Below are 14,058 nucleotides of genomic sequence, written 5' to 3' on the forward strand. Positions count from 1 at the left end.
GGAAAGCCAGAGGGGTTTCAAAATGGAAAATATTTATAAGTAACGAAAGAATGAAGGCATAGAAAAACAAGCAATAATAAAGTAACAGGTTTGCATTTCAATATATTTACTCCTTGCCAAAGAACTGAAAACTCTTCACTTTTGGATCACACTTCTTGGAGCAACAACCCTCTAACCAAGAGTGTTGTTACTCAAATGCCTGGGTGCGTGTAGCAGAATCACAGTTTACAGGAATAGCAAACTAATGAAAGGAAGAAAATGGGGGGGGGGGGAATATTGGGGCTGCCATCTATGGATAATTCTCCAATTTGTTTCTGAACAAGTATGAAGTGAGATACAATCCTGAGATCTTGTCTATCTTCATCTATTTTATTTCCACAACTTTGTTGCTGTTTATACAGTGGTCACAGCTCGGGTGACTTGCATTTTGTATTGTGTACACATATATTTGCATATGCTGACATGTTTATGTTTCAATAATCACTTCTGTTTTGTTACTTGGGTTCCTGTGACTTTGTCTTTTAGCTACTCATAGTTCACTCCATGACATGAGTGGATACTCAAGGAACTAAAATCATAGATGGGGATGGTGTGGGCCAGGGTGGTGGAAGAAAGGTTTGCCTTGAGAGGCTCTTGGCAGAAAGGTGACATATTCCCCTGCTAAGCAAGATGGAAATATTTTCACACCGCAAACATCAGTGCCTGCAGACAACACAATTTGCTTTGGACAAACCACTAGGGAGAAAAAGCAGCTAAAGTGCACAGCAGGAGGGGAGACCTGCAAGGAGGAGGTTTCAACAGCCCAGGTGAAGTTTAGCCCAGACAGTGATAAAAGCTTCAGCAGGGAGGTACAACAAGGAATGGCTACTTTAGAAATGCTGAAACCGAAGAAGAGGAAAGATCAAGTGATTGCCTGATGTGAGGATTACATGAAACAACCTCAGCAAGAATAGAGAAAATGTAATTGCTAGACTAAAAATGGCAATTCTTTATAGACACTGAAAAGACCTAAGCAATTTTTGAGCAGCCCAGAAAAGGAAGAAGTGGTCAGCATGCATTGGCAAGAAAAAGTATCATGGGCAATTGTTTAAAAACAACAACAAGCAAAGTGTTTTTCCTTCTATTTCTTTCAGCCAGAAGATTGTGAAGTGTTGCTTCATGACAGCATTGAGTGCAAAGTTTTGAAAGAATAATTTCTATATTGGTAGCACCTACAATGTCAGTTTCACTGGGAGGCTGATGGAAAGCAATCTGAAGGTATTGTTAAAAACTGAAGTGCTACAGATCCATTTAAAAAACAAAGAGGAAAAATCAATAATTGTTATGGAAACAGAGACCAAAGTTAGTAATGAGAAAAATAATGTACTTCTCAAAATAGCAATAAAAGTGCCAGTCCTATAAGTTTAGAAATCAAACACTTGAGCGATATTCACATCTGCTACCAGCAAAACATTTGCAAAGGTCAACAGTTCTTTCTAGTCTATCGCTTTAAGATTGACTCAATTACACCAGCAACATTTCAGAACCTTCATCTTATTCTGGTACCCACTCTTATTCGTTTTAATTTCTACTGGATGTGCTCCACAGAACAACAGGAAAATAAAACTATCCAATATGGACAGCAGAAGCAGTGTGTAAGACTCACTTCCAAGGAAATTTATTTTCAATAGGAGTAAATCAGTGCCTTGACCTTGCTTGGTGATGTCTCTGCTTTTTAAGATGCTGTCTAGGTTTCTCATTGCTTTCTCCCAAGAAGCAGACGTCTTTTAATTTCGTGACTGCTGTGATCATGGAGCCCAAGAAAGTAGCCGGGGAGAAATGTTCAAGAAGTGCACAAACAGGACATCTAAGGCAACAGAGCTCTGCTGGTCCTGCTGCCCATCAACTGCCTCTTAATTGGAATGTTTCATTTAGCTAATGGCCAGTGACAGGCACATCCTTCTCTTAATGTTACCTCAGACAGAGGCCATCACCCCATCTTGCAGCAGATCATTCCATTAATTTAATTATGCTAGATGTATGGATGTACTTTTTGTGATCTGTCCTGACCCTACGGTAACCAATTTCATTGGATGACCCAGTTCTAGTGTTACAAAAGACAGAGAAATTTCTATCTATGCATGATATGGAGAAAGTGGATAATTTGACAACTTTTTATCATGTTGCCCTTAGTCATCTTTTTCTAACATAAAAAGCTCCAAATGCCTCACACCTTTCCTTGCAGGAAAAATGCTCCATTAAACTGATCATTTTGCTGCCATTTTCTGTACCTCTGTATCTCTACAGTTTCCTTTTTTGAGATGAAATGACTGGAAGTGGGTTCAGTACAATACTGGGATTTTTAAATTTTCTGTCCCTTTACTAGTAATCCCCAGTATGGAAAATCCCTTTTTCACAGTTGATACTCACAGAGTTGACAATATTGTTGAGCCCCAAGATCTCTTTCCTGGTTAGTCATCATCAGTTCAGAGGATGGCTGAACATGTCACCATATATGTGAAGTTATGGTGGTTTGTGCATAACTTTACACTTAATTATACTGAATCACATTTGCCATTTTGCTGCCTATTCACCTAGTTGGAGAAATCCTTTAGGAGCTCTTCACAGTCTACCTGAGTTATCACCATCACCAACTACTATATATTTTAGAATATGGTTCTCTATGCATTCGGATGTCTCTTGAAAGATCATCACCAAGCTCAGCATGAGGGTGCCAAACACCATTCTGAATTAAGATGGCAGTCCGAAATATTACTTTAGTGTGCCTTCACCTCATTTTTGGCTGATTTCAAACTTGGCATGAGGGTTCGTGTAGTGGGGCAATAGTTTCATTTGCGGGGGCGGTGTTTGTATTTATTGAAGATTTTCTTAGGTTACAAAAGTACATACATCGTCTCTCTTTTCAGATCATAAAGTCATTTTTTCAGATCATTTATAGTCGATGTGAGACTTTAATATTGTATACAGTATAAGGTTGGGGGGGGGGAGAGACATAAGGGGGGTTGAAAGAATGAAAGAAGGGGGTGGCAGCAGTTTTGGTTGACAATGTGCCACTGGCCACCATTCTGAATCAAGATGATGGACCAAAACATGACTATGGTGTGACTGCCTGATTTTTTGGCAGCCATTTTGGATGCTGATGAAGAAATAGTTGCCCTGCTTTTCAACATTGTACCTAGTAACTTATTTTTTCTTCTTCCAGGACCACAGCTACATTTCCCCAATGCCAATGGCGATGATGTGTACCACAAGTCCAACCTTATCAACCAGACTATGCTTCACAAACCCATCTATTACAGAGCCAAAGCCATAGTTCTATGTTAAGAGTGAGTCATCACATTACACCAATAGAAGGATATTTATAAAGACCGAATCATCCGCTGTCAAGAAAGTCTTTAATATTTTCAGTCTCAGGATCTATATTTAGCCTCCACTTGCAACACAAGACCAATTCTCCTTAGTATATTCCTGGGCAGTTATTTTAAACCTATATGAACCTTATTTTACATTGTTTTCATTTGGAATTAAAGTCACAGTGGAAAGGATGTGTCAATCAATAAAATGCTAGCAAGACTCGGCAAGGCAAGAGGAGACCTGCTGGTCTCTCCCCCTCACTTCATGGTAAAGCGTAAAATAAATAGACTCACCATAAATTGAGCAACTGCTTTAATGAAAAAAACCCGATCCTGCTCCGTATCAACATCTGAAGGAATATCAGTCTGAGGCTCATACCTGCAAAATGAAACAGCTCTAACAGATTAAAAGGTATGCTGCTAGAACATATTATTTTAGCAAAATGTTTCAAACTGACAAAGAACTTTTAAAAAGAAAAACACACATACTGAATACATAAAAATCAACACAGGCAGTCAACAAAAGGCAAGAGTAAGAGCCCCAATGCACCAAGAAGCAAGAAACAGATCCCAGGCCAGTGCAACCACTCACTGGGAAGTACAAATGCCCTCCAAAACAAGACAGTCCTAGCTTGACCCTAGAAAACCAGCAGCAAGAAGGGATTTGTAGAGCCAGTTTTTTGCAGTCTTGGAGGACCACTACAATAAGGTCCCACATGAAGACAAACTTTGTATTTGTGGTCAACCTCAGGTGGAAGACATTCTGAAACCTTCATTCACAAAAGCAAGCATGTACACCCTAGCAGAAATGGTCATGTTTCTTTTGAGTGACAACAATAGTTTTGTAACACAGAAGTGGTCTTCTATGTACTAGCCGCAAAAAGAAAAATCAGGAAAAGGGATTTAGATGAAATCGTTATAAATTGTTGTGGTGATTTGGAGGCTTAATTTGAAATCAAGCTGCATATGAGTTTGTTAGTGTCTCTGGTAACCTCTCTCTTACATCATAGATCTTGGCTCATATTATTGATTATTGATAATATTATTATTATTATTTATTAAATTTGTATACCACCCTTTTCCTGTAGCTCACCTGTAGTGTCTCACAGTGATCTGTATTGTTCTATTGGTACTGTTGCTGCAGGTTTGTCATGGCCTTTGGCTAGAACAATAAACCTACATTGTGTTTGATTTGAGAAAACAGTGTGAGGCTATTTTAATCTCAGTAACATGTACGACTTTGAACTGAGGAAGAGCCAAGGGTTTAAGTTGCTCAAGTATGAAAGAAAGCTTCAAAGATGTTCTAGAAGCAGAACCAATGCTATTTTTTGTGGGCTTGAGATCTTGTAGAAAAAAACAGCATCTAAAGTTCATCTATAAGCCTGCTCTTTTCCAAAGATCCAAGTATTCCTCTGGTGCTTATCACATTTTATCTGATATTTGCTTTCGAATGAGGATAAAGTACCAACCTTTTCACCAGCCAAATGAGTATCTCTGAAACCAGCATGAAGTTTGGAGTGCGAAAGTTCTCCATCGAGATGAGCCGGGGATAGCCTAGAGCCCTCATCATCTCAGTAAAATCTTGAGAAACAAATATGCAATTTTTTAATGTATACAGCATCGTGATCTCCTGTCCTTACATCTCGATATCAAGGGCAAAACAGTTTTTCCAATTATACACGGGATAGGTATCTTGTAGATCATGCATATATTCTCTAACTCACTAGTCATCAACTAATGGATTATGACCTAATACTAGGCCTATGGTGGGTAGCAGCAACAACAAAACTTTCTTTCTAAGAAGAGAAAAACAGCAGACTGTGATAAAGAAAATGGCTTCTGTGCTGCATTTAAATGTTGATCCAGTGTCTGTGAAGTCTGCACTAAAGCTCTTCTAGTGCGAACTATTCTTCTCAAATAGTTGTACCCTGTAATGGTCAACCCTTCCTTGACCTTCTCTCATGGCTTTCCTATGAGAACTACCAGTGTGAGCAAAGCCAGGGCAGCAATTTCAGAAACAGGGTTAATTCCAGTTGAGTTTATGGGCACTGGACATGCATAATGGCAAAGGACAGGAGTTTTCAAGGGTGCTGCTGAATCTGTGCACCACATTTCAGAGCAGGAAGTGCCAGCAAATGAAAACGAATTGGCTGTCATCCTGTTGCTTTCCATAGTTCATTAACTAGAAGGACAGTGTTTATTGTTTGGCAACTGGGGAAATTTGACAGGAAATTAGTAACTAACTGAGGTTAACAAGTCAGTCACAAGTCTGAGAAGAACAAACTGAATTCAGTTGTGCATAAAAGGTAAAGGGACCCCTGACCATTAGGTCCAGTCGTGGCCGACTCTGGGGTTGCGGCGCTCATCTCACTTTATTGGCCGAGGGAGCCGGGTCATGTGGCCAGCATGACGAAGCTGCTTCTGGCGAACCAGAGCAGCACATGGAAATGCCGTTTTCCTTCCCTCCGGAGCGGTACCTATCTACTTGCACTTTGATGTGCTTTTGAACTGCTAGGTTGGCAGGAGCAGGGACCGAGCAATGGGAGTTCACCCCATTCAAACCGTCGACCTTCTGATCGGCAAGTCCTAGGCTCTGTGGTTTAACCCACAGCGTCACCCGTGTCCCTCTCAGTTGTGCATAGATATCACTTTAAAAAACAACACCAAAGAGAACTACAGCACAATTTCTGATGTGCTTTTTAAGACATGAGCCATAAATTATGTGTACCTATGATGTTGATGCCTGGAATTGCCTCTCTTCAGAGCTCAAACTACCAAAGGGACCAGACCCTGTATTTTTTTGTGTGCTAGCTTGTTCAGCAAATGCAGGGATAGCCAATGCTGAGTCCAGATGTGCTGGACTACAGCTCCCTTAATCCCTCACCACTGACAATGCTGGTCGATGAGTTGTAGTTCAAAACATCTGCAACGCACCACACTGGTTATCAGTGACCTACTGTTTTTAGAAGACTAAGGGGAAAGGACATGACATTGGAGGTAATCCAGAGTTGAGGTTTGTGGGTTTCATAGGCCCCACTTTTCCCCATATAACTCAAACAATACCTTCCTGCCCACCTGCCATCTTCAAAATATCACCTCCCTCTCTTCTTAAAAATCTCTCCTCAGAACCTACCTTTTACCTGCAGTCTTTCCTTGCAGTCTCAAATCAGAAGTGCGAGACCTATGGGTCCTCCATATTTTGCTAAACTAAAACCTGCCATCATCACTGACCATCAGCCATGCCAGATGGGAGTGATGGAGGCTGGGGTCCAAGAACAACTGAATAGCCACAGGTTCTTAATCCCTGCCTTTGATCTCTGCACCTGAAACCAAGACTAAAATACTGCGGATTTAAAAACTATCATTTTAGCTATTCTTTTTGGTTATGGCCTTATTGGATTTTACGTTGCAAACAGCCACCCTTCAAGGAGGAAGGGCAAGATATAAGTAAACCCATATGCTTCTCCTGTTTACTTCCCTGCTCCAGTCAATCTTCCTTCCCTCCATATTTTGCAACTGTTGTGCTTAAATTTGTAAGCTCCTTGGGGCAAGGACACCATCCTCTTCTTATTACGTAGGAAGTTCCATGCACATTATTAATATATTAATAACAGTTATTTACACATCACCCTCAATATACATGGCATTTTGCAGAGGTTATTGTGTCAATGTGAGATCTGCACACAAAGCTTTTGCAATTTAAACTCTGACAGGCAGAAACATTAAATGTAAGTTATGGCCAGGTTTTGAAAGGATGGGTAGAAGATGCAATTACATGTTTTAAGGCTTGCACAGATTTGAGGATGAGTATTGGTTGATTAAGCCAGAGGATTCCAACCTTTTTGAATCCACGGCTCTCTTGACCAATTACATTCTTTCTGCGGCACCCTTGTGGGGCTCAGGAGCCCAGTTATGTCACCTGTTGCTTGCAGAGCTGGCAACCTCTCACTCTTTTTCAAACACCATCCCTTGTGGAGTGTTCCCTCAGCCTCCTCTCCTTTCCCCTCATCTTGGGAGTCCTCAGGGCAGCTGCTGCCGCCGCCCCTGGTTTCTAAGCTGCCACCCCCCACCCCAAAGAGAGGTGCCTCCTCACACTGCCCCACAGGTGCCTTGGAAAATGATGCCCCCAATGGAGTCCGGTAAATGTGAGGCCAGCACTTACTTTGGGAGGCAGCAGTGGCAGCAGAGGGCACCGCCAGGCCTGCATGGCAGAAAGGCTCCTTTCTGGTGCCGGGCACTCAGCTCCCAGGCATGGATTGTACACAGCAAGCACAAGAAAAGCCAGCACAGTGCCTGCCGGGCCTCCCACTTTTCTGTCCAGACTGGCTGGCTGGGCTCCCTCACCCACTGGCTTGCTGACTCCGAGGCTGCCTCAGTTCCTGGCAGCCAGCACCCCCTGACCAGCCCCAGAGGCATCATTCACCTGCAGAACTTGTAGCCAGGGCTGCTGCAACAAACAGCTGTGCAAGCCTTTGGGTGGCAGAAACGTGAGAAGGCATCAAAGGTGGCACCCCTGACCATCCTTCAAGGCACCCAGGGTGCCACGGCACATTGGTTGAAAACCACTGGGTTAAGCAATAGGCTTCATGGCAAAGGCGAGTTTTGAAGGGTCTGGTAAAAGTGTGACCCAATAGGATTTAATACAGATCCTCCTGAACTACCACAATACCTGAGGTATGTTTGCATCCCATGTAACTTAAGACCCCATAAGAGCCACATTTCTGCAAGCCTTCTGCACAAGATGCGATTTTTAGCATGCATTCTATAGACACAAACATAAGTTTTGAATTCGGAGTGGGGTGGATCACGTGTAAAATTATGCAGATTTAAGAAGATTACAAGGGACGTGGGTGGCGCTGTGGTCTGAACCACAGAGCCTAGGGCTTGCCGATCAGAAGGTCGGCGGTTCGAATCCCCGCGACGGGGTGAGCTCCCGTTGTTCAGTCCCAGCTCCTAGCAGTTTGAAAGCACGTCAAGTGCAAGTAGATAAATAGGTACTGCTCCGGCGGGAAGGTAAACGGCGTTTCCGTGCGCTGCTCTGGTTCGCCAGAAGCAGCTTAGTCATGCTGGCCACATGACCCGGAAGCTGTCTACGGACTAACGCTGGCTCCCTCGGCCAATAAAGCGAGATGAGCGCCGCAACCCCAGAGTCGTCCGTGATTGGACCTAATGCTGGGGGTCCCTTTACCTTTACCTAAGAGGATTACAGACATGGTCAACAACAGGCCTGATCAACTTTGGGAGCCAATGTGAGCAGACGCGTGCTGGACTACGGTCAGGAAACCCAGATTCAAATCCCCCTTTACCTATGAAGCTCACTGGGTGACCCTGGCGAGTCAAGAGTCTCTCAGCCTAACTAGCCTTCCTCACAGGGTTGTTGCAATGGTGAAACGAGAGCGCGGGATGGGGGCGTGTAGGCTGCCCTGAGCTCCTCAGGAAAGGTGGAATCATAACAATGATTAATAATTAACTCCCACATTGGTGGTACGATCAGCGATGCCCGGGAACAGATCGGATGTTGGACACTGCATCTCTGTGGAGCTATATAGCGGGCAGCCGTTCCTTCAGGCACATCGGGAAGACAGAGGACGGGGAGGCGGGTGGGACTCCAAACGAAATAAAGGCAACTCGACTCACTCCGGAGGTCGCGAAAGGACATGGTGGCTCCAGGAAACGCTGCGAAATATCCTCTGCTGTTTTGACTCACTCGGCTAACGCTACACTCGCCGAGGCTTCCCCGCGCAGCTTTTCGAGACCAGGCCGCGGCGCTTTGGTCACTATGACAACAAGGCTACGGCGCGCCGCCGGGCTCAAACCGCGCAGGAAGACGAAGAAACGCCTTTGAAAGAAACGAGCGATAAATCGAATGCCAGGCACAGACGCGGAAATGGGCGGGGCTAGCCTAGAATCACAGCTGCTTCTGAGGCCCTGTGACAAGAGAGGGGCGTGGCTTAGCTGGTCGTCGGAGACAGCCATACAAGCAGAGTTTTTTATTTGCATACGTCATGGGTGTAGGCGGGGGGGGAGCTGCCCAACCCTAAATCAATAAATATACATAGCAAACTGAGGTTCTGCCCTCACTAACAAAAGGCCTGTCCCCCTAATAAAATCCTGGCTATTGCCATGGCGTACGTTTTATCGGCATTTATTTATTTATTTATTTATTTTAATCTCTACCAGATTTGCAATATTTACTTTATGTGCAATATTCCTAGGCTGCCTTTCAAAAAATTTTATAAAAACTTTACCAGTCAATCTCTCTTCCTACAGAACTCTGGGAATTGTAGCCACGTGAGGGGACCCATAACAAACTACAATTCCCAGCATTGTTTGACAGCAGCTATAAAGCTATAAAGTGGTATGATACTACTTTGAATGCATGAGAGCCTTATTCTGAGCCCCAGCTGCTGACACATTCACTATGAAGGTACGCGTTGACACCTACATGCAACATAGAATGAATCACATTCGTTTTGTGCCAGAGTAGCCTTAATGGTAATCTTTGCAAAGGAATAAGTGTCTGCTTGCACTACTGTATTGTTGTTGTTTAGTCGTTTAGTCGTGTCCGACTCTTCGTGACCCCATGGACCAGAGCACGCCAGGCACTTCTGTCTTCCACTGCCTCCCGCAGTTTGGTCAAACCCATGCTGGTAGCTTCGAAGACACTATCCAACCATCTCGTCCTCTGTTGTCCCCTTCTCCTTGTGCCCTCCATCTTTCCCAACATCAGGGTCTTTTCCAGGGAGTCTTCTCTTCTCAAGAGGTGGCCAAAGTATTGGAGCCTCAGCTTCATGATCTGTCCTTCCAGTGAGCACTCAGGGCTGATTTCCTTAAGAATGGATAGGTTTGATCTTTTGCAGTCCATGGGACTCTCAATAGTCTCCTCCAGCACCATAATTCAAAAGCATCAATTCTTCGGCGATCAGCCTTCTTTATGGTCCAGCTCTCACTTCCATACATCACTACTGGGAAAACCATAGCTTTTACTATACGGACCTTTGTTGGCAAGGTGATGTCTCTACTTTTTAAGATGCTGTCTAGGTTTGTCATTGCTTTCCTCCCAAGAAGCAGGCGTCTCTTAATTTCATGGCTGCTGTCACCATCTGCAGTGATCATGGAGTCCAAGAAAGTAAAATCTCTCACTTCCTCCATTTCTTCCCCTTCTATTTGCCAGGAGGTGATGGGACCAGTGGCCATGATCTTCGTTTTTTGATGTTGAGCTTCAGACCATATTTTGCGCTCTCCTCTTTCACCCTCAATAAAAGGTTCTTTAATTCCTCCTCACTTTCTGCCATCAAGGTTGTGTCATCTGCATATCTGAGGTTGTTGATATTTCTTCCAGCAATCTTAATTCCGGCTAGGGATTCATCCAGCCCAGCCTTTCGCTTCAGCATTAGAAGCATTTATGTACTTAAGCACCGGAAATTATGTTCCTTGTCCCCTGCTTCTCTGCACACCATTCCTCCTTATCTTCAGTAATCTAATGAAAGTGACAGCTCACATCATCACAGTTTCATAACAGATGCCTTTGACTAACCTCTTCTGAGATACTTTTGTTGGAGTGAGGGAGGGAAGCTGCTAATCTGAAAGATGACAGGATACTTTCCGAATTTCTTCAATGATTTATTTCCAAACTGTGTGCCACAACACATTAGTGTGTCGGCTGCAGTGTGTAGGTGTGTCGTGTGAACGCTTCCCGCACTCCTCCTGGGGCTGGAAAGGGGTTAGTTTAATCTCTGGTTGGCTAGTAAAACTGAATTACCGTGTCATGAAATGATGCATGTCTAAGAAGTGTGTCACCAACATGAAAAGTTTGGGAAGCTCTGATGTACACAATTCCTCCACATACAGTATGCTCAGCTGGGATATTTTAAAGGATGGAAGTCGGGGTGTGTGTGTAGCGGCAGCAAGGGAGTCTACCTACTTATTTTAAAGGAGGATTGCCTAACTAGTTATTCTCTTGGGCTTCCATACTGAACTTTTACTTACTGAATTCTTTATAAAATGCTTGGTGGCCATTTTGGTATACTAGAATAAAAAGAAATTGAAACATTGATAAGGTAATATCTTAATTGGGATGTTAAAGCTTTGTATAACTTTCTTAAGGCTATATACAGTGGTACCTCAGGTTAAGTACTTAATTCGTTCTGGAGGTCCGTACTTAACCTGAAACTGTTCTTAACCTGAAGCACCACTTTAGCTAATGGGGCCTCCAGCTGCTGCCGCACCGCCGGATACCGAGTTCTGTTCTCATCCTGAAGCAAAGTTCTTAACATGAAGCACTATTTCTGGGTTAGTGGAGTCTGTAACCTGAAGCGTATATAACCTGAGATACCACTGTATTGTGTTAAACAGCGACAGGAGCAGAAAAGACCCAGCGAGCAATTTCACAAATGCGGAAAATGCAATTTCAGAATAAAAATACTATAGAAACCCCCCACCCCATGACTTATGAGATGATATGTACGGGATAGGATCACAGTAAGTATGAGTACAAAAGCTTCCATAACCCCTCAGATTTATCTTTTTTTTTTTTTTGTTGTTAGGTCCACTTCTTAGCCTGGGTGATTAACACTGAATATTGGCCTGTGAGGAGACACAGTTTGACATAATCTGTGAGGGGGCTGTGAATGGAAATGAATGCAAATCTTATAAAACACCAATAGACCTCCAGTGACCATTCTTCCCATGAAAGACCAATCTGGGTAAATGTGGCACTTCAGGGACAAATCACTACTCAGAAAAAGTAGGAGGGCTATTATTATAATTAATATAATTATACTAATTTATTTAATTATACTAACATTATGCAATTGTCCAATTTCTGTTTCCACCCAAAACCCTCTTTGCAGAAGAAAGAAGTGATGGGATCCTTTTTCATCCTGGCGTGCACCCATGCACCCACCCCGCCAGGACCAAAATAATAATCGACACCTGCCCAGCATTTACGTCTTGACACTAAAGGAGAGAAGAGCTCGTTGTGAGGCGCCGCCGCAGCCTCTGCTCATAAATGAAACATTTCCCTCCTCATGTCAGCAGCAGCTCTAACTAGATATAATGAAGGCACTGGTTTGCCAAGTCTTCCTCCAGAGCGCTTTGGCTGTCAACCTTAAACCTGTCTGCAATTCCATCATGGAAGCCTTGCAAAATTCTGGCATTAGAGGGGCAATCAGTGGCTGGTTTTTCGGTTATGAGTCGAACTGAGGGGCCATTTGGTCATCAGAGGTTTGCATCATCAGGCCCCTGCCCCACAGTTCCTCCTGTCGGTCCACTTGCTTTGTGGCCTTCATTTGTCTCTCCTCCTCCTCTCTGTGTAGTGGTGTGGATAGAGCCCAGAGGGGAACCCTCTCCCCACCCTGGCTCTCTGCCGATTTGTGCCAAGTCCTGTCTATATAAAGTGAAGAGCCTGGAGGGCACAAATGAACAACTGGGAAATGGGGGCAATATGCACCCCTTTAGCCATTTCTTAACCTTATTGAGATTGCCAGTTGGACCCAAAAGGAACTGAGGCTGGAGGAACAGCATAGGCAATTTACGTGAGTGGTTCCTTGGAAGGAGGAGGGGAGGACTTTTTGGAGCTGCCTGGACGGGGTCTTGTGCCACTAGAAAACAACAAATAAATCTCCTTCCCTGGAATTTCTTTCCCTGAATTCTTTTGCTTGGCAGAGAGATTTGTTAGGTGGGGTGATCTGATGCAAAGGTAGTGTACTCTTAAAATTAATAATTATGTAGGTGAAAGAATTTCAGCAGATGCAGCTTTTCATACAAGGTGCAAAGAAAACCAGCTAAAATTCTACACAACAGTTAGATGCATGAGAGTCCTACCTTCCTTTATATTTGGCCACAAATGGGTAGTCTCATGGCCCTCCAGGGCTCCCTGTCTGGCCCTTGGGACCCTCCGCAGGTCACACAACCTCCCAAGCCACACCCCTCACCAACCCTGCTTTGCAGCCCAATTGAGGGGTTTTTGCAAGGCTGGAGTGTATCTAAAGATACTCTGGTGATGCCTCTTGCTTGTCTGGATGGAGAACACAGGTGTGTGTTTGTAGAATCATAGAGTTGGAAGAGACCACAAGGGCCATCGAGTCCAACCCCCTGCCAAGCAGGAAACACCATCAGAGCACTCCTGACATATGGTTGTCAAGCCTCTGCTTAAAGACCTCCAAAGTAGGAGACTCCGCCACACTCCTTGGCAGCAAATTCCACTGTCGAACAGCTCTTACTGTCAGGAAGTTCTTCCTAATGTTTAGGTGGAATCTTCTTTCTTGTAGTTTGGATCCATTGCTCCGTGTCCGCTTCTCTGGAGCAGCAGAAAACAACCTTTCTCCCTCCTCTATGTGACATCCTTTTATATATTTGAACATGGCTATCATATCGCCCCTTAACCTCCTCTTCTCCAGGCTAAACATGCCCAGCTCCCTTAGCCGTTCCTCATAAGGCATCGTTTCCAGGCCTTTGACCATTTTGGTTGCCCTCCTCTGGACACGTTCCAGTTTGTCAGTGTCCTTCTTGAACTGTGGTGCCCAGAACTGGACACAGTACTCCAGGTGAGGTCTGACCAGAGCAGAATACAGTGGCACTATTACTTCCCTTGATCTAGATGCTATACTCTTATTGATGCAGCCCAGAATGGCATTGGCTTTTTTAGCTGCCGCGTTGTGTTTGTGTGTGTGTGTAGAAGCTAGCCTACCATACAAATAGGGAT

General features: G+C 44.0%; 1 protein-coding gene across 4 annotated transcripts in view; it reads right to left on the bottom strand.

Moving 5' to 3' along the window:
• Positions 1 to 9,207, bottom strand: part of CLUAP1 (clusterin associated protein 1) — a 56,491-nt gene extending 47,284 nt beyond the window's left edge. Inside the window, exons 1-3 of one of the 4 annotated variants that reach the window (XR_014518841.1) lie at positions 8,991 to 9,180; positions 4,823 to 4,934; positions 3,648 to 3,732 (exon numbers count right to left, since the gene is read on the bottom strand). Coding sequence is in view for 3 of the 4 variants with exons in the window: in XM_083473805.1 (XP_083329931.1) it covers positions 3,648 to 3,732; positions 4,823 to 4,934; positions 8,991 to 9,012 (219 nt within the window). In the remaining variant the exon portion in view is untranslated. Of the gene's footprint in view, positions 1 to 3,647; positions 3,733 to 4,822; positions 4,935 to 8,830; positions 8,928 to 8,990 lie in introns of those variants that run through there. The other 3 variants (XM_083473805.1, XM_083473803.1, XM_083473804.1) reach the window with 3 other exon arrangements.
• Positions 9,208 to 14,058: the final 4,851 nt, after the last annotated feature.

Source organism: Podarcis liolepis (genome assembly GCF_965112155.1).
Source record: "Podarcis liolepis genome assembly, chromosome: 14".
NCBI lineage: Eukaryota > Metazoa > Chordata > Lepidosauria > Squamata > Lacertidae > Podarcis > Podarcis liolepis.